We start from the raw sequence: 22359 nt of genomic DNA on the forward strand, positions 1-22359 counted from the left end.
TAAGATACCTGATCCTCTATTCGAGAGAATCTCTTCAAGATGCCTTCCCTCGATTCTGCCGGATCTATAACCACCATGTCTTCTACGGGCACTTCGACTTACACCGGTTCATCTACCACAACGCAGAGTGCTACTTCCTCGGCGTACGTCTACTCGTATGGGACGAGTAAGATCGTCAGAACGGCCGTAGCTGCAGGTGTGATCGTTCTGGCTTTGACTGCTTTGGTCTTGTTTATCAAGGTGAATACCATTCTTTCATACATTCATACATTCATACATTCTTACCTTAGAACGGTGATGGGATGTATTTGGCCCGTTGGATGATACCTTGTTCCTCAATTTCATGGTACTTTTGTTAATCCGGCACTAACGTCATCTTCTTTTTACAGATCTCATCCTGGATCCGTTTTCATCAACGACTCCGCCGTCATTCCCAACTTACCCTATCCCTGCAATCCGAACAGCGCGCGACCGCATATGAGATAGCAGCGTGGGCGGACGAGCCAAATACCGCGCCAGTGAGAAACAGCGATTACAACAAGAAGTCGGAGAAGAAATCTAGGAAGGAGAGGAGAGAGGAGATCAAGCAGATTAGAAGAGGCGGAGGCAATGCTTGGATGGTCAAAGAATGGGAAGGTGTAGCGAGTTGACGTGAACCACCGAGACTACATTCACTAATCAGATCTGTTAAGTCATGTTTTCGTCACATTGTACCCTTTTACTCCATGTTGTAAAGTACTTGTAACACATTCGTATCAATGCATTATCACGATGTCAAAAATACATTCCATGTATTGACTTCTGTTACGTTATAGCACACCCAAACACCATCGTTCCTCTCAAGATCAGACTGACATATGTAGACAGCCAGAAACCCTATTTCCTGTAGAACGTTCTTCCGAAGTTGAAGTACACTGTATTGCCAAACCATATCAGCCCCCCTCCTCAATGCCAACTTGAGAGCTAAATCACTTACATTGCAGTACACCTCTGTCAAACGTACTCCTGAATCCTTTCCTATGTGAATACTCCCACGGTCTTCTGACGATCCTGAAAGCAATATCCTCATACGGCGGTCCAGCGGTGAAGACAATCATGGTAGTTTCTGGATCGTCCGGGATGGGTTTGAGGTAGTACGTGGGTGCTTTGGATTTATCACTGTAAGAGGTCAAAGTCAGCATCGCATACGGCATACACACATGGCCCTAACGAAGAAGACGCAGGAGGACAGAAAGATCTCCACATTTATTGAAGGTAATACCAGAGAGACACCAGGGTCGCAGTTGCCAGTTGCAAACGCGAAAGAAGGACAAAAAGGTGTAGTGACACTCACATCAGATCAGGATAGAATATATTGAATTTATAACCCTGAACCACTTTCGGGGGAGGATTATCGGAACTGCACATCAAAATCAGTATCCATCAATCGTAGACAAACACCTTCGAAATCCTGTTGCAGCAGTGAAGTGGATTACTCACTCATAATGAGTTTGATTGTATTTACTCCACTCGTAACCTGTATGAACCCTATTGAAGAATCTAGGTTTCCTAGGTCGATATCTATCTGACCAATCGTATGTGCCAGGAACATCCAAACCATTGTCCAAATCGCCAAACTCTTCATCATCTTCGTCCGAACCGTAATCTCGCATTTCTTTCTCCGCTTCGGCCCGGTAGATCCTTTCTGCTTCCAAGTCTGCTGCAGAGGGTCGGGACACTGATTCAATGGTGGTCGCGGATGGTCTAGCATATTTGGGTACGAAGCCTGAAGAGGTGATGGATCGTCTTGCAGCGAACTGTGAGGGGCAGAGTGATCAGTATCGACAACATAGAAGAATGGGCGGAGAGTAATCTGTCACAACGTAGCTTATGTATGAAAACTGAGGGCATACGATCGATTCAATAACTTATACTCACTAGTGCTCGCATTTCATCCTCCTCATCAACAATAGGTAATCTCCTCTCATCCAAGACCATGGTCTTCGGATCGGCAGGCAGAGGTGACATTTCCCTCTCATATGGTTCCACGTAATCATCTTCGTCATCATCGACGTCAATATCTTCACCATCTTCACCTTCATCTTGGTCACCAATATCAGCATGGATATCACCACCGAATTGCTCGTTCTTGTTGACGATGACTCCTCCCAATTCAGCTTGGACCTTGGCTGCGTCTTCTCGTTGTCGTCGCTTGAATTGCTCCAATCGGTTCTTCAGGACGACTTCGTGGATCGAGTTGAGTTTAGCCTGCAAGGCGATCAGTGTCCATACAATGCAAGTAGAACACGATGACATCCAAATCTTTTATGAATTATGGAGTTTCTCACTCACAATAGCTTTTTCGACGTGAATCTTCCTCAGAACCAGATCCCAAAACTCCCCATCGACAGGTTGCCCACTTCTCAGCATCGCATTGGTCCTGTTTTCTAATTCGACCAATCGCTGAAGACTCAGCCCAGATACTATATTACTGGCCGATTCGTCAACTTCTTTGTCAAATAATCGTCCACCTTCTGCGTGATCCGGATCACGAAGATTCTCGAGGTGGTAGGTGCAGACTACTTGCATTGCCTAATAAAAAGCATCAGCATTGTGATGTTCTCAGGATGCAAATTGAAACACGATCATGAGGAAGATGAATACAGGTAGAAACCCATTTTATGTAAGATATCCGATAGATCATGTATTTTCACTCACCTCCCAAAATTCGATATTAATAGGTGATTTCTCCAAACTCAAATACATCTTGATATCATGTTCCAATTCCACGCAATCTTCAAGATTCAAATTATCGAATATTTTCCATGGCTCGTCAATCTCAAATTCGAATCCTGCATCTGCCCAACCCCAATTTTCTTCTTCCTGTTCCCTCTCTACCTCTCCTTTCTTTGGATTTGTCAACGCACCAATGGCACTAGACATATTCATACCAACTGACTTTGGATCGGCAAATCTCAAGTTGATAGCTAAGAAATCGATCGCTTTCGCTCTTTGTTCCCTTAATCTTATACCTGCTCTTCGTCTAGATTGTTCCAATTGGAAATCATCTTCTTTCTCAATCCATTCTTTCATCTGTTCATCTTCTGCCAATCTCTTTAACCTATTTTCCTCTTCTTCTCTCAATTGCATTTCTACCTCTCTCTCTGCTCTTTTTTTGTTCAGCCTCTCCAATTCCTCTTTAGCCTCTTGTCGTCTGATTGCATCTTTTCGAGCGATCTCCTCAGTCGTCATACCCATTTTCTTCTCCTTGTCGATCTTCTTACCCCATTTGAACTGTTCACCTAAATTCGCATCGTGGAAGGGGTTATCGGTCGCACTGTACATCGACAGTTCTGCTAGAGCACGGGATTGTTCAAGTTCGGCTTCTCGTCGAGCAGCGGCTTTGGCAGCTGCTTTGGCTTCTTTCCGTTTACTTTTGGCGGAAGGTGAGGGGCTTCGAGAGCTATAAGGCACATCAGCTATCAGAACATGCTTGGATTCCTGGCTATGTAGAGCCGTTTCGAGGAGAGAGATGTAATAGTGATGGTGTCAAATGAAATCACGCACTCTTTCCGTTTCTTGTCCTTCTTATGACTCCTGTCCCTACTCCTACTCCTACTCCTATCCCGTTTCTTATCCCTCCTATCTCTATCATCGTCATATCTATTTTTTCTCCTCTCTCTGTCTCTATCCCTATCGTCTCTCCTCGATCTGTCACCATCTCTATCCCTTTCATCCCGTCTTGAGCTAGATGCTTTCCGATCATCGTCTCTATCTTTGTATCTGTCTCTCTCTTTGTCCCTATCTCGTCTGTCTCTATCTCTGTCCCTATCTCTCTCTCTTCGGTAATCTGGTGAAGGTGATCTAGGCATGATTTTATGATGATGTGTAGAGTGGGAATAAGAAGTCTAGTCAAAGCTGTATGTACAAGAGCGAGTGTTGTATACTTTGTACTTTTGCAGTCAGGTGGCGGCTCGGTTAAACCCCGGATAATTCTTCGAACAGATGGAACGGACAACCAAAGAGTCTGAAATGGAGGTTGTCCACTACCTTATCACTTCTTGACATCGCACTTCATTTCCTATCCAACCGAAATATCCATCCACCTTGACCATGTCGCCCACTCAACCCATACGAACGACATGTCTACAATGTAGTCGAATGTCTTCATCTGTCTCAAAGACATCCCCGCTCAGGCTCAGTGGTCTGACCTACCGTCAATTCACCTCCTCCTCATCCTCACCATCCGGCCCATCTTCAAGATCCTCATGGCTCCGATCCCATCCTCGTCTAGCACTCACACTCCTAGGACTCACCCTTCCCACCTCATATTTCTTCTTCCCCTCTTCACCATCTCTCACACCCCACACATACTCTGAACAACCCATATCGTCCACCCAAACCTTGTCGGCCCAACACAAACTAATCACCGTTCCTATACCTGAATCATCCACCTCTAGAGAATTCTTCGAGAGGCCATATCGTACCGATGGGGCTATAGCCAATACAGAAGGAGGGGAAGTGGTAGTGCAGCATATGATGATCAAGAGTCCGGATATACAGATCGAAAGGCCTTATACACCCATCAACGATTGTTTGGACGATGGGGAAATTAGATTGGTCGTCAAGCGAGTGAGAGGTGGAGAAGTAGGTAGGTGAGTGAAACCCTTTTACGTCGACTGACATGGACTAAAATAATTGGCACGGTACTGATGATATGGTGGTATGGTTGTCTGTTTTGTCGTAGGGTAGTACACAATTTGAAAGATGGAGATAAAGTAGGAATAAGAGGTCCTATACCTACTTTTTCCATTTATCCAAATCAATACGATAAGATAATAATGGTGAGTACGACCAAAACAACTCACTCGATATGACATCCTAGAATATCAATGATGCTAAATGTCTTTTTTTGGCTATGCGTAGATATCTACAGGAACAGCCATCTCACCTTTCCTTCAACTGCTCTCCAAACTCCCTTCACCCTCTTCCTCATCTTCCTCTACCTCTTCTTCGGAAGTGATACCGAAACTTCACTTGATCCACTCGAATCCTCTGGAAGGAAGGGAAGATTGGTCCAATACAATCATTGATAAATCATTCTTACCGCATCTCCAACAAAAATTCGGTAACAACCTACAAATCACAAGGATCGATCCTGGTTTGATACCTAAACAAGTTATCGTTAATGCCCTCCAACATGAATCAAAGAGCATCAGGGATCAGAGGGTATTGGTATTGATTTGTTTACCTCCGATGTAAGTTGGCATCCTATAAGTAGGGGACATGGCGATTGACGACTGACATCGTCATTTTCGCGATCAGGCTTATGAGACCACTCTGTGGATCTATGACACCCAATCTCAGTCAAGGTCCAATCACAGGTATATTAGGTGAATTGGGTCTAACAAATAATCAAGTATGGAAATTGGAGTAGTCAAACCCCTGCTATACATCGCACTTAGAGTACAATATAACATGCATATATGTATGTGTGTTAAGTCTAGGGTATATGATAGATGCAAGGTATAGTTTCGGACTGATTTCTACACAAGACCTTCCTCGCCATTATCAGAATTCAGCACATAACCCTCTTTCGAACCCACTTCGACACCTTCATTTCTCTGTACAATCCCATCTTTCTCGCCTGCACTCGTACCTCTCTTCTCTTGTTCAATCGCAGACTCGACCAAACCTTTCTCTTCGAATGTACCCCACTCAGTCTCTGGTATACTACCTTCATCAGGGGGTGTGAGACCATCGCCATCAGGTGAAACATCGTTCGACGAAGCTCTTGTGATTGGCGGTATACGACGTATCTTGTCGAGGTATTGTTCTGATACCTATTTATGAGATGGGAACACAGGACACATAAGTCAGTTTAAATGATCAAACTACTTCCCTTTAGGGCGTATCACACGGGAATTATGAAAGTACACACTTCCATATTCTGCCCCGCGGAAATAGCCTTCAATACCCCCCAGGTGGATCTATCATGTAATCCTCTCCTAAAACTCCTTTTCAGGAATGAAGAGACCTCGTCCAACGGCCAGTCATTTGGCATTTGACCCAGTACCTGATTAAGCCATGTCTGGTAAGCTAAGCTGGCAATTTGGAAACCGTCTGGGAGAATACCTCACCTCTAATACGTCCAAGTGGACTGATTGAGCATTCAATAACGCAGCAGCCTGTTTGGAAGTTCCTTTGCTACATTCAGGGATAAAGTCATTACAATTTACAACATTTCGACAGGTGATTATCCAAAGTCAACCTGGATGACAGCAAATGGAGGATGTAGAACAAAAAGGATTCATGACTCACCTATCACTCATATACACTGCTAGCAACTCTTTGACCAACCCTCTCATTTCCTCATCTTTCACCTGTACCTTCCTTCTTCCCAACTCAATCAGACCCGCCCAAGTATCAAGACCTTTCACCTGTTTCGCAACGAGTTTCGATATTTTGGGTGGGATAATTTCACCTTTGGTCTGACAATATGTTTGAGCTGAGATAGAATCACCTATGGTAATAGCGAGGAGCGAAAGGGCAAGGCGATGTTTGAGGAGCTACAAGGTAGCAATATCACAGAATCAATAAAGTTTCTCATTGTTATTAGTGAAATGGGTGCCCGATGGGTGAAAGGTATAACTTACCCTGCCATATACCACGGCCAGCTCGAATTTCAGTTCGATCACACTTTCCAACCTTTTCGCAGCTTTTTCCGAATCAAAGAACGGACTCCCTTGGAGGAACAACATCAATTTCAGTCGATTCCTCTTGATGGGCGTATCGGGTGCAACATCAGCTAAGAAGATAATGAAGGGCCGAGGGGAAGGCTCCAAGCGGTATTCGGCGTCTTTTATGTAAAACAAAACTCAAGATTAACCAAAGAACTTATTTCGAGATAATAGTTCAATCAGATGCGTCATATGGCATAAAGTATGACACGGTTAGTGGGGCACTACTTACCTAGCTCCTCCAGATGATACTTCACCCCTTCATCCCTACAAAGCTCTTCCACCTCATCCAACAACACCCCCAATAACTGCTCGTGCAAGGCTCTATTTGGTGATTTCTTGCTCACGACAGCAAACTCCAAATACCGATTCGCAGTTTCTCTATCTATCTGACCGAGTTTTTGAACCAACGAAAGATCATCTAATTTGACTCCATTCTTTTGATTTTGAGCCATTAGAATCTGTTTCACCCAAATTATCAGCCAGGCTCATAGCCATACACAAATTTTCGAAGAGTGGTCGCTCACCGATAATCCCCGTGAAGGATTCTTTTTCACTAGCCACAAGGCATATTCCAACAACATCTGCGGGTCTTTGACACTTTCCAGTTGTTGTGCAAGCTCTTCGACTGGATCTTCGCATATAGGATCGGCAATGTCAGAATCGGCGATTCTACAATCCACACATGGAAAGTCAGTACCGTATCGAGACTCTGCGAAACCTAGATGCGTCCCAGACTCAAATGGTAGTGAATTAAACAGGTCACCCACTCTTTGAGTAACTCTAGTACTCTATCCACCCTCCCCTGTGTTCTCATCACTGTAGCCAAAACATACGGCCGCTGAACTAAGAACGGTTCCAATTCAGGTAACACACAGTCATTCGGTGCCGCAAGTAGAGCAAGAAGTTCGTTGGTCGTTCCTTTATCAGCCAGAAGTTTGGCCAAGGTAGTATCGATGACCTATACACGAAAGTTGGCTTATGTCAGCAGATCAAGCACGTATACCAAACATGATGGAGAGTTCCGTATATTTTTACGAAATGGCCTTGACGGTTTTGATGGTCAAGGTCAAGGTAACTCACAATATCAATCTTCCTACTATCCAAACCTCTCGCACCACCACCTTTCCTCCTCGAAGCTCTTGTCTTTCTCAGGAACTCAGTCAGCATATCTTTAGCTTCTTCCATCATTGCCTGGCGCAGTACGCTGGTTTCAGGTGCAGTAGCTGTATTAGGTTGGACATGCGGTGAATAATTCCGTTTCAGGGAAGTCGAAACTGAAATACAGCATCAGCTTCAATTTCAAAGAATAATCAAGGAAGAAAAATTGCTTTGACAGCTTCAAAGATAGTTGCTATACATCGACGACTCACTTATATCGTCGACTCCACCCATCCTCTCCAAAACCTCCTTGATACCCTCGAAGACGTCCACCACCTCTTCACTCCCTATCAGCTTCCCTCTCAAATCACTAAACGTCCTAACCACAATCCTAGGATCCACCTTACTTCTCGTAAAATAATCCAGCGATTTATCAAATAAAGCTTCTTCGAAGAGATGTAAAGCCAGATATAGATGTAGATATTTCATCGTATTATGATGAGTAGCTTTATCCACATCTATCTCACCTCTTCTACCTCTCCTTCTCTCCTCATCGACTAGAATGGTAGCTTCGTCAAACTGTCTTTCCGAACATAGCCGTTCCACTTTCATGATCGTACTAGTAGGTAAGAGCGAAACGATCGAATGACCCGAGATGATCAACGTCTCAGATACAGCTGTGGAAAATGGTCCGATACTAAGACCAGTTGATGAACCTGAATTGTTCTGAGGGGTGGTGGGATGGCGATATGCTGGTTTGGGTGAAGAAGGGGGAGTCAGGCCTGATCCAGAAGGTGGATCTTCATTGATCGGCGAAATTACATCAGGTGATAGTAGCGGTTCTTCCGTGTTACCCTCGGCTGCATCATTGGATAGGTCCTCCACTTGAGGTAAAGTCACTTTGGGCTCTTCGATAGGTTTTACCGGAGCTAATTTTCCATCTAGCAATTTCAGTTTGTAGGGCGTCAACCGATCGTCCCTATATATGTCTCTGACCGATACTCCATATGGCGAATAGGTCAACCCGAAAGCGTCTATCGTTGGATCTAGGCTGATCACTTGAGTTGGCTTTTCCAGATCAGCTAGAGAGTGAATAGTAACTGTTTGATCTCGTAATAACGCTATGATATATTCAGATTCCACAGCTGTCCCACGAAAAGAGTATATCAGCTATATGCATCGTGCGCAAGTGAGCTAGATATACATACCAATGGCTAAAGGATGGCTTGGCCATTCCATCGTTCCCCTCACTGGATCTCCCTGTCCATTGAGAAACACACCCATAGTTGATGATCCCGTATAGCTAGTGACCAAAAATTCGTTCTCACCGGGTATCACCACTATATTTGGGTTCGGTTGGAAATCAGCTACGGCCGGATCGATCTGAGAAACCGGTAAGACTTCTGTCAGAGATGCGTCGGATAAGTCTATTATGCTGTATAGCGTTTGAGTGGTATCGTCTTGACCTGAAGTGATGGCTGCGCAAAGGTATGAGGAGAATAGGGCGTGGTGTGTTGGTGAAGATGGTAGGGGTATTTCCTAACAGGTCGATTTCAGTCAGCGTTAAGGATTGCACCCCGACCCTTTATACTGGACTCTGAGTGGAACACAGATTGAGTAGCCAATTTGTAGAGGAGGACTCACCTTCACACTGTTCATTCTATTTCCAAGCTTGTACACCCCTAAACCCCTCCTCCTTACTACCACCACAGTCATTTGGGCGTTAAGATCCTCTGAACCTGGACCACCCCATTCCAGTTCTTCGTCATCCAATATTACCGATACCACGCCTCGTAGTGGGGGCACATGCGATGATGGGAGTGGCTCGAGGCTCGGCAACGACAAAGCATGTAGTGTTCCGTCTTCATAGCCACGAATCAATACCTTTCAACTATTTCGAGATATGGGCAGAGAACGCTTACCCGATATTATTAGTGTCTTGGATATCTTCGGTAAGATATACATCCTGTTGACGGGTCGTCTTGGGAAAAGTGTATGACGATGTTTCATACCCCATCCGTTCATCTAGTCATTTAGACTCCCATAAGCTGTCGGCACATCATTGATCAAGCGAAAGTTGGTGACTTACGCCATTGGCGGCTGACGCAGCTTCACAAATCCACCATTCCACCGTCCCATCCGAGTTGCCGATATACAAATTCTGTCCATAGCCTTCTACACATCTTATCTCCTTCGCTATCGAAGATGAAGAAGGACCAGAAGGAGTAGTAGTAAGACCAGCGGCTGCTGCTCGTCTCGTAGCGGCTGAAGCTATCGATGTGGCTGATGAAAATAGTGAGGGAGCAGATGGAGATGCAGAAGGGGACGAAGTGGATGCTCGAGGTGGGGTCGAGGGACCTACGCATCAAAATTGCGTGTCAGCTGCAACCTACGGTAGAGAAGCGAGCTGGGATATGAGAGCTGACCTGAGAAGTCGAGCAAATCCTTGGACTGATACAAGTCTGATAAGACCGGCTGAGTGGTGAAGTAGGGTATATCGTTGATCATGATGGTTTCGTTGGGTACACGAGAGAGTATGATGTTTGTTATTGTTGTTGATGTTATCGTCAGCACTGGAGGTCATCGATGCACTCAGAGTCATTACAGCATGAACCGCCTCCACCTGACCGCCTCTGTTGCATAGCATGATGTGGCAATATCCTTTGTTACGTTTGGTGTGGAGGTGGGTGAGTGTATGGCACGAGGTGTACCCTGTCCCTGATATTAGGTTTTTCATGGATCTTGCCTAAAAGGGTAAATCTGTCATGTTAGCCTGTTGATCTGACAGCATCGATCCAGGGTCCCACTGAAAAAGTCAGTCCACACAAGGTCCACCCAGCATCCGCATCCGTCTTACACTTTAAACAGTAGTAGCAGTAGTCTATACTCTGTTATGTGCTTACTCACAATCCCATTCACATCAAGTTACTTCAACATCATCCTCAAAACAAGCTAGAACATCGGGTGGAAAGCAGTCAGTCCTGTCTCTATCCGCTAGATACCAAGAACCGATTGAGCACGGAGCTCATCATTCCATCAATCAATCCATAAAATCAAAAGGCAAAAGCCCCGCCACTAGTCTCCCTCGGTCTTGGGAGGGATTAGCAAGCTAAGATCAGTTGATCGATATCACAAGACCCGACTATTGTATTTATGGGGTCATCATTCGCCCGAGCCTGACGACGATCTGCCATTGTCAATCCAACGAATACGACTTGATTCAGAAACAGGGGAGAATAATCATTCGTACGCCCCACACCACAATCCATCAATCACCTCGATAATCCATCAACGGATCCGACATTACTCGTTCACTCGGTCAGTCAGTTACATATAAACAAACACATCCCCATCCCTTCCTTCCTTCCTTTTTGCCACCCGACTTTGTTTACCTTCTTTCTCTCATCATTTTCAACCTGCCTCACTAGTCAATCATCCGAACATGCCTTCACCGCCACCGCAGCCAGTCCCAGCTCCCAAACAGCGTACGTCCAACCCTCATGGAGGTCTCAATGCCCCTCAGTCGATACGGATGGGCGCATCGCCCATGTCGTATGGCGCCATGACGGGTATAAGCTTCACGAATGGAGGTGGATTCTCATTTGAGAACAAACCTAGGAGTGTTAAATGGGGTAATACAACAGGGAGTGGACCCATGGGGAGTTATGGAGCGAGATTCTACGGGGATGCTGGGTGAGTCAGTCGTATTTGAGTATCGGGTCGTCCCTTGTCGCTGATCACTTGTCGTGTTCTAGTGGTGACTCACCTACCATACCATTTTCCACATCCATAACGATGGAACCTTCTTCCTTTGCCGCCTCAGCCCATGCATTCAACTTACCATCCGGATCAATGTCCTCATCATACCATCGTAGATCTTACGCCGCAGTAGCATCTTCCATCCCCAGAGGAGGAGACTACAACCTGTCAAACTCATTCGCATCCATGTCCTTCCAACCCATGTCATTGGGCACTTCGTACTCGAAATCCCAAGTCACGAATATGATGAGGAATAAACCTAGATCAGATGCCGAATTAACACAGGCGTACGAATGTTGTGGCAAGACACATGCGGGTTTACACGCGTTGTTAGAACACGTAGAAGATGTTCACCCATTCTCTGATCCGAATATACCTCCAGATAATACCAATAATAACAACAACAATCCTGGAGGATTCTCACCTGTCACCAACGCGATGGACCTAGATTTAGATGATGTCGAAGAGGAATTGCCCTCGAAGAACAAGGCCTCTACAACCTCAGCTCGATCGAGTATATCGCCAAATTTGACTACCGCAGTACCCGTACCTTCGTATCCTTTACCTACCTCAGGAAGTAAAGCTACTACACCCACCGAACAAGCTTCGATCGGTAAATCGCCATTGAAACTTTCGGATGTACTCAAATCACCGCCCGAACTCGAATCATCCTTGACAGCCAATGCAAATGCCAGTCTGCTCGGTAACAAAGCATCGAATCTAACATTAACCAGAACAGGTTCGTCCGGATCTTCACCACCTGAAGGTAGTTTAGCTACTCCAACCACTTCCACGCAACCATCACCTGTATTTGCTCAACCGAAGATCAATCCTGCTCGGCAGAGTTTCCTCGGATCAACTGGCGTGGGAAGTAGACCTGCAGCTCAGCAGATGAGGTTCGACAGAGCGTTCAATGAAGTTGTCGCTGGTCCGAAGACCACTACTGCCACCACTGCAGGCGATGCCAACTCGACCGTACCTACAGCTGTAGCTCCAGGTGTATTGTTCGCTTCTGCCGTATCGAGCTTAGGTATTCCAACGATCCCACCTAATCAACAAAAACAAAATGGTCAAAATACCACCAATGCTACCACTAATGGAGTCACGACGCCACAAGAGGAAATACCAGAAGGTGCTACTACCGGTTCTGGCAATACTACACCGAACAAGAATGCCAATGGAATATCGATGAATGATATTCAATTACCCCAACCTTCCTTGTTCTCTAGTTCGAGACCTTGGAGATGTCCCAATCCGGGATGCAATAAATCGTACAAGCAGAGTAACGGTTTGAAATACCATCAGATGAAAGGGTAAGTTGATCTAAACTGAGAAAATGAAAGATGGATAGTCAGCTTACAATTCTCCGTATAGACAATGTGACTTCGCGATTCATGATGCGGTTGATCTCGGTTTGTCGCTCGAAGAAGCCGAGGAGAGGAATAGACCGTACGTCTGTGCGGTAGGTGCGGGATGTAACAAGAGGTATAGACAGATGAATGGGTTGAAGGTGCGTCATGGTGTTCACTATCCTCTGCCATCTACTCAAGACCTCTTCTTTCCGATTGTAAACGTACTGATTCGCAACCATCATCCAGTATCATTACCTCAATTCAGGTGAACACGGTCAATACGGTCTCCGAATGTTACAAAATGGTACTCATCCTCTTCCACCAAACATGCCTCCCCCTTCCAATACATCTACACCTAACGCAACCCCTCAAAAACCATCTGCCGCTGGTAGACCCGTCTCTTCTACCACATCGACTGCCAGGGCCGGTGCACCATATGCCATCCCGTCTCATGCGAATGCCAATTCAACCACTCAGAATAGAAATGGTGTAGGCGCTGGTGGGCACGGTCTCCCTCGGATGGGCACTTGGCCAGCGCAGAGAACGGTCAATGGTAATGCTACGGCTCAAAGACCACCGCAGCAGCAACAGCAACAACAGGGAATACCAATTAAGTCGCAGCCCAAACCTCAGCCTCCGCCAATTACCAAGGGTAGAGATGCGGTGCTTTTCGCGGCTGTTGGTGGGGGAGAAGATCCGATGGATGTTATCGGAAGGATGGATCAGTAATTTGTCGATAGTACAGCCTTACTCGATTTAGGCTGTCTAACAATCTGACACTTCTGTGGCTCTTACTGATTGAGTGGAGATTAGAAATAGAATCGCTTCAATATGATCGGTTTCTCGTTGTAACCGATCGAGTGATATACCTCATCAGTCTCATGAAGATATCGCAACAGGGTTCAATCGCCATTCCGGACAATACATCGCGATGTTTGTTATTTGAAGAGATAATCAGATGGAATGGCGTAAAACGTATGTCTATGCATAGGTAAACAGGGGAGATGATCTATCAATTCGATCTCGGAAGTAATGAATCTCGTAAAGTAATCAATTCATCTTCTTGTTTGTTGTTGTCCTCTTTTCTTCCTATCTATCTTTATCTGACTCTGATATATATACATTATGTACTTAAATATGTACATTACAAATATCCTAAAGTAAAACAGCACCTTCACTTTCACCCTTTTTTCCGTCGTACATTCAAACATCCACTCATTGAAACGATAGTCTGTGCATCGAGTAAAAAATACCATCTCTCCATTATTTCAATATATCTATCTACACGTAAATTTGGAAGGAACGGATTCGATGTTGTGTGTGCTCCTTTTCCAATACTGTGAAACGTATGAATCTGAATCTGAATTTGATACAGCATCCAACGAATTACGGGCGATGCATAGTGAATATCGCTGTGTAAGAAGCGTGTATCTGATCGCTGGCGGTTAACCCAAGGTTTGACTACAAGGGATATACAATGTTGGACAGTATACTCAAGTACACTTGTACGGTATATTTGTTATTCTGGGGTGAATACTGCCAAGAAAGGAGATAGCCTATTTACACACCTTTGAAGATCGCAGGATGCGGTATCTGTCCATCATGGATCCTTTATGATATCAGTAGGTAGCAAGCTTCTTATGATGTAGGGCTCTGATGGGCAGAAGTGCCGTTCAATCGTTTTTATACGTGGCGATACATATCAGGGAGGTAGTAGCATCTTGTTTGCTTCTCTCTCACAAGGTCAATTGTCTATTTTCAGTACTCAATCTTGTGTGAGCTGAAGAGACAATCGTAAACAACGATCACTGAGATCCACTTAACTACAGCACATATCGAAATGAGCTCAAAGCATAGAACTTCTCGCTTCCACTCTCAAAGTAGTTTCCCACCCAATTACAATTCTCTGCCACCTGGATCTCGAGCTCTCAAACAAACCAGTCACACATTCATCTCACCCTGTAACCTCCGATCGATCGACGACGACGACGATAACTCTCAGGTGCCAGGCAAGGCCCGGATTCATATAGATTCTCTGACTCCAGAGATACGACCGGAACTCACTGTGGCAGGTTCGACAGGATTAGACAAAGATACTATAAAAGCTATTGAAGGTTCAGAACACTGGGTATGGTATGGTATTCAAGGTAAGACAATGGACGATGAGACTCGAAGTTCCATCAGATATATTGCTTTACCTCCAAGTTCGTTCCTTGCAAAAGTCGTTTATGTCAAGTCATCTTGCCCGATCCTCCCTCTTCTCGTTCTAATGGTGATTCATGTATTATTGGATACCTCAAAATGGACGAACAAACCCATTCTGAGTTACTAAAAGCTTCAAAAGCCAATGAACGATTCAGCTGTGAGATCGACGTAACCCGACTAAACTTAGGTGAACAACCGAAAGGGACGAAGTACAGTGCACCGGAAAGAGAGACCGTGATGAGAGAATTCACGTTCGAACCTGGACATGCACTTGTACAGCCAATCCACGGTATGGTGAATGGATTTAGATCTACTTTACCTGGATTTTCGGGGATGGGGTTCCCTGATGATGATAAACAAGGTAAAGACGGTTGGTTTGGAGAAATTGAGATGTTGACTAAAATAAACTGTTAAAATCATCGAGATCATACTGTGGATAGTCTACTCGTACAGTCGTAGTGGGAATGGCATCTGCGAATACCGATATATTCGAGATTAGATTTCACCCACAATCATATGCATATAGCTATCATGTATATATAGGCATACATTATACTGTACATTGTCGTTCCATTTACACTCGGATGATGTTGACGCGTGAGGAGATAAAAGTAGTGAAAATGAGATTTACGCGTCAAAATATAAATGTAAATGTTCAAAATGACTTCATCGATCGTAGAAATGTTGATAATCCCTCCTAATCTCATCGTGCTTAACATCCAACAGGTCAGCCCACAGGACTCACTTGATACAAATCCATGGCTCGCGTATAGACTCGAGACGAGCACCCTCATCGACCAAAAAGGCTCGAACGATGCCTTCACCTCCTCCACCTTCAGAAGCCAGCTCTTCCTCAGCCGCTCCTTCAGCTGAAGGGTCCTCGGGCAACGTGACTGTAGCAGGACCTTCCAGGACGATACATTCATTCTTTGGTGGATCTTCCTTGACTGCTGCTACTGGATCTTCTGCTCCATCGAATGGGAACAACAGTACGACGAGGAAAAGAAGGAAGAAAGATGAAAACAATCAGGCTAAGCTAAGTTTGAATGGAAGCGAAAATGGTGTGGGTTGGGTGATGGGTAAACCCGCAGAGGAAAAGCAAGCTGAGGGCATCAAAAGTAATGGGAATAAAAAGAATGGTGGAGGAGAAGAAGAAGAGATGAAGGATATGGCTGGGAAGACCAAGGGTAAAGGAAGTACAAGAGGGAAGAGGAAATCTGATGTTCATGAGATCACCAGTGAGCTTCCGATCCTGCCATATATATCGTACTAAATAGGGGAACGAGACGCTGATGGCATATGCTTCCAAGATGGCGGTGATAATGAACTTATTGATCCTTCCCTTTTCCCATCCACTTCTCAAGAGCAAACACCGCCCAAGAAGCAAGGCAGATCACGTAAATCCCAAGTTCCCACTACAACCATAACCTCAAGTACAGGTTCAGCTCTAAATGCAGCCAACAGCTCATCTTTCGATTATCCCTCTGCGCCATCTTCATCATCATCATCTAATTTCCCAGTATTAACAGGCCACAGGCATTCAGTCGATTTCGAAGTAACAGGGCAATCATATCCCATAAAAGGAAAAAATGTAAACGATGTTATAGAGATAGATCAGTATTCCTCTCCTGATAGACCTGTCTTGGTCTCGTCATCGACTTCACCAATAAAGATAGGAGTAGGACCAAAGAAAATCGCTTTTGCAGCTGATAAGAAACCACAACATTCTTTCTTTTCTCGATTGAATATCAACCCGGTTCCGAACCTAGGTGAGAATGGTACTACAGACGGGAATAGATCAAGAGCGAGTTCGTTCAATTCTGTTAATACTGCTCTGTCAGGTGAAGAACCTAAAGATAAAGGTAAATCAAAAGAGAAGGACAAGAAGAAGATCGTACATGGATTTTTCAATAATGTTTCTATGGCTAGTGAAGGTGTACTGAAGAATGGTTGGGGTAAGGGTATAAAAGAAGGGGAAGAGTTGATAGCCCCTTTACCTAGAGGAGAATGGCCTAATCATTTCTCACACATCAATCTGGACACTCAATATACCTCATTTGTCCAGAATCAAGAAGCTGGACCGAGTAGGAGAAGACGACCTTTACCAAAAGAAGTGTCGGATGATGGATTTTGGTATTCGATTCTAGAGAATTCGACCTCTGTCTTCTCAGCTTCCCGTCAAGACTTGGAAGATCAAGAGATGTTCTCGATACCACCTTTTATCTTACAACATCCAGCATTCACTTCCATCCCTTCGAAATCCGCCATCAAATCCATATCTAATCGAGATTCCTGGACTGATCGGTATAGACCGCTCTGCGCAGCTGAAGTATTATCAAACGAAGTCGAAGCTACCTACTTGAAAGATTGGCTTAGTGACTTATCAGTAGGTCAAAGTCATCGGAAAGTAGTACGAAAAGTGAAAAGGGCGTTGAAGAGCAATTTAGTGGATGGGTGGATAGTTGATGATCTAGCTTTATTCGGAGATCACCCAGCAGATGAGGAAGAAGAAGGAGAGGAAATCGAGTTGGAAGAATTGGACGATCCTCCCATTTCACCTGATCCAGACCTTCGACCAGACACCTACCCAAATTTGAATGGTAGATTGACAAATACCATCTTACTCACTGGACCACATGGATCGGGCAAATCGGCAGCTGTATATGCCGCTGCGCATGAGCTAGGATGGGACGTATTTGAGGTCTTTGCTGGTATGGGTAAAAGGACTTCTGCGAATCTTATGAGTTGGGTGGGGGATGTAGGGAAGAATCATATGGTTTCTCAGGAAAGGAAGGTAACGCCGAAGAAAGATAAAGCAGGGTCAGCGCCAGGAGGGTTGAAATCGTTCTTTGGGAAAGCGAAAGCCAAGCAAGAAACCAAGCTGGAAATCGCAGGTGAAAGTCAAGGATCTGCTCATGAACCTATTGACATTGATCAGGATGACGACGAAACCCCTGATGATGTTGATGAGGTTCAGATACTGGGTAATTCGAATGGAACAGGAAACGATGGGAAGGTCAGGCAGAGTCTGATATTGATCGACGAGGCGGATATACTATTCGACGAGGAAAGCACATTCTGGCCCGCAGTGATTTCCATCATCTCCGAATCTAGAAGACCAGTCATCATAACTTGTAATGGTGAGTTCGCTTTGATTGCTCTTGTTTGTCTTCTAACCACTTGTTCACTCGCATAGACCACAATCTGATACCGAAATCTCAACTCCCACTACAAGCGATCCTACAATTCCGTCCTCCCCCTTCTTATATCGCTTTGCCATATCTCCAAGCTATCGCCCAACATGAAGCCAAAGAGTCCCACAGAATTTTACCGGACGTTCAAAAGATATATGAGGGATCGATACATCAGGAAAGGGATATAATCGACAGACCATTACCCCCGAATGGGAATGAGAGGATACCGTATTTCGATCTCAGGAAGGCTATCGGTCAGCTACAGCTAGATCGTGGCGCAACCTCGCCCTCTAATGGCATACATCAACTGAATCAAGATCAGGGAGAAGATCATCTTGCTCAACTTGTCAAGAAGCTAGAAATGATTTCTTATGTCGATGCACAGATCAGTCAGAAGGGATGGATGCAATTGGAGGTAAGCTCATTCGGCTCCCTTATTGGTATATATCAAGCTGATCGTTCGTATATGCTCAGGTGTCCGAGGTGGATCGTCACTATCCCACTACCGATGATCAACTTGGTATTCATGCTTTGATCAAACCTGAGATCGATGAGTCGTACCCCGTACTAGCAGGATATGATTATTGCTCTACCATCTCAGATACTCTTATAAGTATGCGTGCGGGCAAAGTCAAAAACACTGGTAATCTGGCCTTGGACAGGTAAGCAACGGGTTATCCGAACTCAATTGGCCTTCATTCTCATGTACGACTTGGAATTCTGAGCTTCGCTGATATCATTCGTCCTTATGATTTGTTTATACTCCAGGATGAGATACATTCGAAGTACTTTACCGATCCTCGACCCACTCATACCCCTCTCTTCACCTCTTCTACCTCATTCATCCCTATTCCTGTACACCTTACCTACCATACTGAATATTGTTGAGACGGATGATATCCTACAGGCTGCTGAGGAAGATGCCGTGCGAAAAGGAGAGGAAAGGATAAATAGGAAGACTGGAAGACCCGTCAGGGGAGGTCAGGGTTATACGAGGTGGTTGGCTGATTTGGATGAGGGTGCGGAGGAGGTGGCGAGAGGGTTGATAGGTGGTTTGAAATGGAGATAGATAGCAGAAAGGAGATTTGCTAAGTTTAACCATATAACCCGGTCAATATGCGTTGAACGCTCTGTTCTCTTGTACATAGCGCATATGACGCTCAACCCATCATGCATTCATGCTGTACCATGGCGTCACAGACTGTACACACGACCTAAAAGTCGAATTATGCCAGAATATTCGATGACTCGCGAGGATACTTTGAATAGACCACTGACTTGACTCGACGAAGCCATGATGAAACGTTCACCTAGACGAGTTGAAGGCATTGATGAAAAGAAGGTTCTGTCTCATCGACTCAAGGTCTACAGTATTGTCATGCAAGCTCCGATGTTCACGATACCCTCCGGGTCACATTGGGACCTTCTTTGGGACGTTATTGCGCACTACCCATGGTGTTTCTCATCCAATGTGGAGTCGTGATGAAAGGTGCTTGTGAAGGGAAGGAAGTCATCATAAAAAGGATGATCCTTATATGACTCGACTCGACATCCAGTAATATTGTATACTCGTTGTTGTATCCTCACGATATATCAGCTGAACACTTTTCTCTTTCTCATGTTCTCTTTCTCTTTCTTTCTTTTCCCAACAATCAATATCTCGACCAACAAACTAGCATAGCTCACATAATTACAGAAACACCACAACTCTATAAGCAACGATCAACATGGCATCGATCAACAATTCATCCCTTACCGAAACTGATGAATCTTACTCTACCGCTGATACTGCCAGTGGGATCAGCACTGGCAGACCTTCTGGTAAATTCAACTTTCCCGAAGATGACGGTTCTACCACTCAGGTCAGGTACAAGCGAACAAATGCCGGTGGATATAGCTACTTCACCAAGAATGGTTTGGGGTCCAGCAGCCACGCTCCCGTTTCCATCGATAGATTATATAGAGGAAACAAAATTGAATACTCGATTTATCGATCTATCATGGGTGACAAGGCCAAACCTCCTCCTGAAGAGGCAACGTTCACCTATACATCTATGAAAAAGGATGGTACAGTCGAAGAGAGGAAGGTAAGACTTACGGCTGATGAAAGTGATGGAAGAGTGACTTATGGGATATCAGAAAGTGCAGGAAGCGAAGGTTGGTCGATTGGTGAACAGTCTTTGGAAGATATCCAATCGGGAAAGTTTGGGGAAAACTTTACAGCCGCTTTTAACGAGTACATGAAATCGAGAGGGGGCGGGTGATACCGCTTCACAAAACATCTTTGATCCAGTCCCCACTCCCACTTCTGTCGCCTAGTCCAGCTGATCTTTGGTGCTCCTCGAGAGGTATCTGAAGGAACGAGACGATGGTAGATGACTAAGAGGCTGTTTGGTGATCTGTAGTAAAGGAGTGAATATACATATCTTTTAGCAGATTGAAATCAAGGTTTTTTTCGTCCCCTTCATGGGATTTTTCCCTTGATCAAGTCTAGCTTCTAGCTCCCCTATCCCCACATCCTGTTGAGTAGAACCATGCATATGTCCCTGTCGCCCCTTGAAATATTACACAGCTTTTTGCGCCTTTAGTGATACATGACACATCTTCAATGCTTTTACGGTGTAAATCAATACGAGATGTCACAGCAAACGAGCAGAGTCCAGATATGTGCTTGGGTACCGGAGGCCGCCAGTCTTTTTCCTTCAATAGATCGCATTGGCGTGAGACCGTTTGTTAGATGAAGCACTTTTGTGGAAGGTAAGGGAGAGTACACGTATACTTTCAAGCAGAAGTCTCCAAGGCTCTAGACTTCGAGAAGGTATCAGAAGACATGTGTATCTAGCCAGAATGTCTTGATATTTCGCTTAGGCCCGAGTCTATGAGAGATGGACGAATAGAAGTCACAGAAGGGTTTTAGTGAGTGCTCTGGACCGTATGAGTCAAGATCTCTTCTGGAGGATAGAAGACATCTTGAAAGGAACAGCCAAAAATGAACGGTAAAAGGAGCGAATGTTGCTTTTCACTTTAATCGTTGAAAATGTATAAATACCAACCGGGAAGAAAATCACTGTTCTGACTATTTTTCAGTTCGTATCCATCATCATCCGGCAAAACCAATCCCTTATACACATACACATACACATACAAGAACTCGTATAATCCATATAGCAAATACCATGAACACCCCTTCTCAAGCAGACATGTCCTCAGAGATCAGAACTACAGTCCCATCAGCCGGTAACCACTCTAGACTAGGTTACAGCTCCTCTTCAGATGGAGGTCTGGGATCTAAGAAAGATTCTGCAAGAGTTCAAAGAGGTAGGGATGGATATGATACCAGTAACGTCAACTCTAGCCATGGAGGTGCCCAGAACACTTCCGCTGCAAGTGCAGATTCAGGAACCATTCGAAATACTGCAAGAGTCACAAAAGGTAGATCAGGGTACGAGATGACTGACCCTGCTCCTCCCCCTAGCGACGGAGGAACCCAGAACCGCATCAACGGCCAAGCGCCCAATTCTGTCGATCATGGGTTCACATTCGCATCAGGATCCAGAAGCCATTGTAGAGTTATGGCTGATCCGAAGCCTGATAACGACTCTAACAGGAAGGACTTGTACTGAGTCTTCCTAGCTCTCAAGCTGAGACTCGTTAGCTCAGATTACCTGAGGCATATATGATATGATAGTTGTTGTTGACAGATGTCGATCGATGGATTGCGAGATGCAACCTATGATGTATACACTTGAGCGAAGGGTCTTCTTAGCACACCATATTGGCTTCCTGTATTTTCAGAAATCATCAAAGTGCTTCTTCAACTGGTGAGACGCGTAGTCTTCGCCTGATCCATGTTCACTGAGGATTTATACTATAGTTGGTGAACTGGAACACTCCTGCCAGAGATGCCACTTTCCTCTTACTGTTTTTGTGGTGCAGTAAATTTGATTCCGTCGTATCGATCACCTTCCAGAATCACCAAAGTGGTTCATCTAATGTCAGTCCTCTCACTTTCTTGACCTCATGAATCAC

General features: G+C 44.9%; 9 protein-coding genes across 9 annotated transcripts; 7 read left to right on the forward strand and 2 right to left on the reverse strand.

Moving 5' to 3' along the window:
- Nucleotides 1-39: 39 nt before the first annotated feature.
- Nucleotides 40-650, forward strand: L199_005999 (uncharacterized protein; the record flags this gene model as incomplete). The annotated part of the gene is made up of 2 exons (XM_064891700.1): nt 40-240; nt 390-650. The coding sequence occupies 2 exons, from the start codon at nt 40-42 to the stop codon at nt 648-650; spliced, it is 462 nt and encodes a 153-aa protein (XP_064747772.1).
- Nucleotides 651-876: 226 nt separating this feature from the next.
- Nucleotides 877-3851, reverse strand: L199_006000 (uncharacterized protein; the record flags this gene model as incomplete). Its single annotated transcript, XM_064891701.1, has 8 exons — nt 877-914; nt 977-1158; nt 1334-1399; nt 1480-1796; nt 1918-2247; nt 2332-2571; nt 2698-3442; nt 3547-3851. The coding sequence occupies 8 exons, from the start codon at nt 3849-3851 to the stop codon at nt 877-879; spliced, it is 2223 nt and encodes a 740-aa protein (XP_064747773.1).
- A 241-nt stretch (nt 3852-4092) lies between these two features.
- On the forward strand, nt 4093-5416 carry L199_006001 (uncharacterized protein; the record flags this gene model as incomplete). Its single annotated transcript, XM_064891702.1, has 4 exons — nt 4093-4634; nt 4727-4823; nt 4906-5237; nt 5305-5416. 4 exons carry the CDS (start codon nt 4093-4095, stop codon nt 5414-5416), a joined length of 1083 nt encoding a protein of 360 aa, XP_064747774.1.
- A 109-nt stretch (nt 5417-5525) lies between these two features.
- On the reverse strand, nt 5526-10328 carry L199_006002 (uncharacterized protein; the record flags this gene model as incomplete). Its single annotated transcript, XM_064891703.1, has 15 exons — nt 5526-5822; nt 5921-6055; nt 6120-6186; nt 6301-6548; nt 6636-6838; nt 6952-7180; nt 7247-7391; nt 7490-7680; nt 7803-7996; nt 8093-8965; nt 9029-9359; nt 9465-9682; nt 9743-9845; nt 9910-10178; nt 10247-10328. The coding sequence occupies 15 exons, from the start codon at nt 10326-10328 to the stop codon at nt 5526-5528; spliced, it is 3585 nt and encodes a 1194-aa protein (XP_064747775.1).
- Nucleotides 10329-11262: 934 nt separating this feature from the next.
- Nucleotides 11263-13660, forward strand: L199_006003 (uncharacterized protein; the record flags this gene model as incomplete). Its single annotated transcript, XM_064891704.1, has 4 exons — nt 11263-11513; nt 11576-12892; nt 12954-13089; nt 13178-13660. 4 exons carry the CDS (start codon nt 11263-11265, stop codon nt 13658-13660), a joined length of 2187 nt encoding a protein of 728 aa, XP_064747776.1.
- A 1111-nt stretch (nt 13661-14771) lies between these two features.
- Nucleotides 14772-15550, forward strand: L199_006004 (uncharacterized protein; the record flags this gene model as incomplete). Its single annotated transcript, XM_064891705.1, has 2 exons — nt 14772-15078; nt 15168-15550. The coding sequence occupies 2 exons, from the start codon at nt 14772-14774 to the stop codon at nt 15548-15550; spliced, it is 690 nt and encodes a 229-aa protein (XP_064747777.1).
- A 400-nt stretch (nt 15551-15950) lies between these two features.
- L199_006005 (uncharacterized protein) lies at nt 15951-19399 on the forward strand (the record flags this gene model as incomplete). The annotated part of the gene is made up of 5 exons (XM_064891706.1): nt 15951-16374; nt 16447-18276; nt 18333-18745; nt 18805-18992; nt 19099-19399. 5 exons carry the CDS (start codon nt 15951-15953, stop codon nt 19397-19399), a joined length of 3156 nt encoding a protein of 1051 aa, XP_064747778.1.
- A 658-nt stretch (nt 19400-20057) lies between these two features.
- On the forward strand, nt 20058-20649 carry L199_006006 (uncharacterized protein; the record flags this gene model as incomplete). The annotated part of the gene is made up of 2 exons (XM_064891707.1): nt 20058-20487; nt 20624-20649. The coding sequence occupies 2 exons, from the start codon at nt 20058-20060 to the stop codon at nt 20647-20649; spliced, it is 456 nt and encodes a 151-aa protein (XP_064747779.1).
- Nucleotides 20650-21530: 881 nt separating this feature from the next.
- Nucleotides 21531-21953, forward strand: L199_006007 (uncharacterized protein; the record flags this gene model as incomplete). Its single annotated transcript, XM_064891708.1, has 1 exon — nt 21531-21953. One exon carries the CDS (start codon nt 21531-21533, stop codon nt 21951-21953), a length of 423 nt encoding a protein of 140 aa, XP_064747780.1.
- Between the last annotated feature and the right edge of the window lie 406 nt (nt 21954-22359).

The sequence above is a fragment of the Kwoniella botswanensis genome, chromosome 1 (genome assembly GCF_036426115.1).
Source record: "Kwoniella botswanensis chromosome 1, complete sequence".
In the NCBI taxonomy this organism is placed as follows: Eukaryota; Fungi; Basidiomycota; class Tremellomycetes; order Tremellales; family Cryptococcaceae; genus Kwoniella; species Kwoniella botswanensis.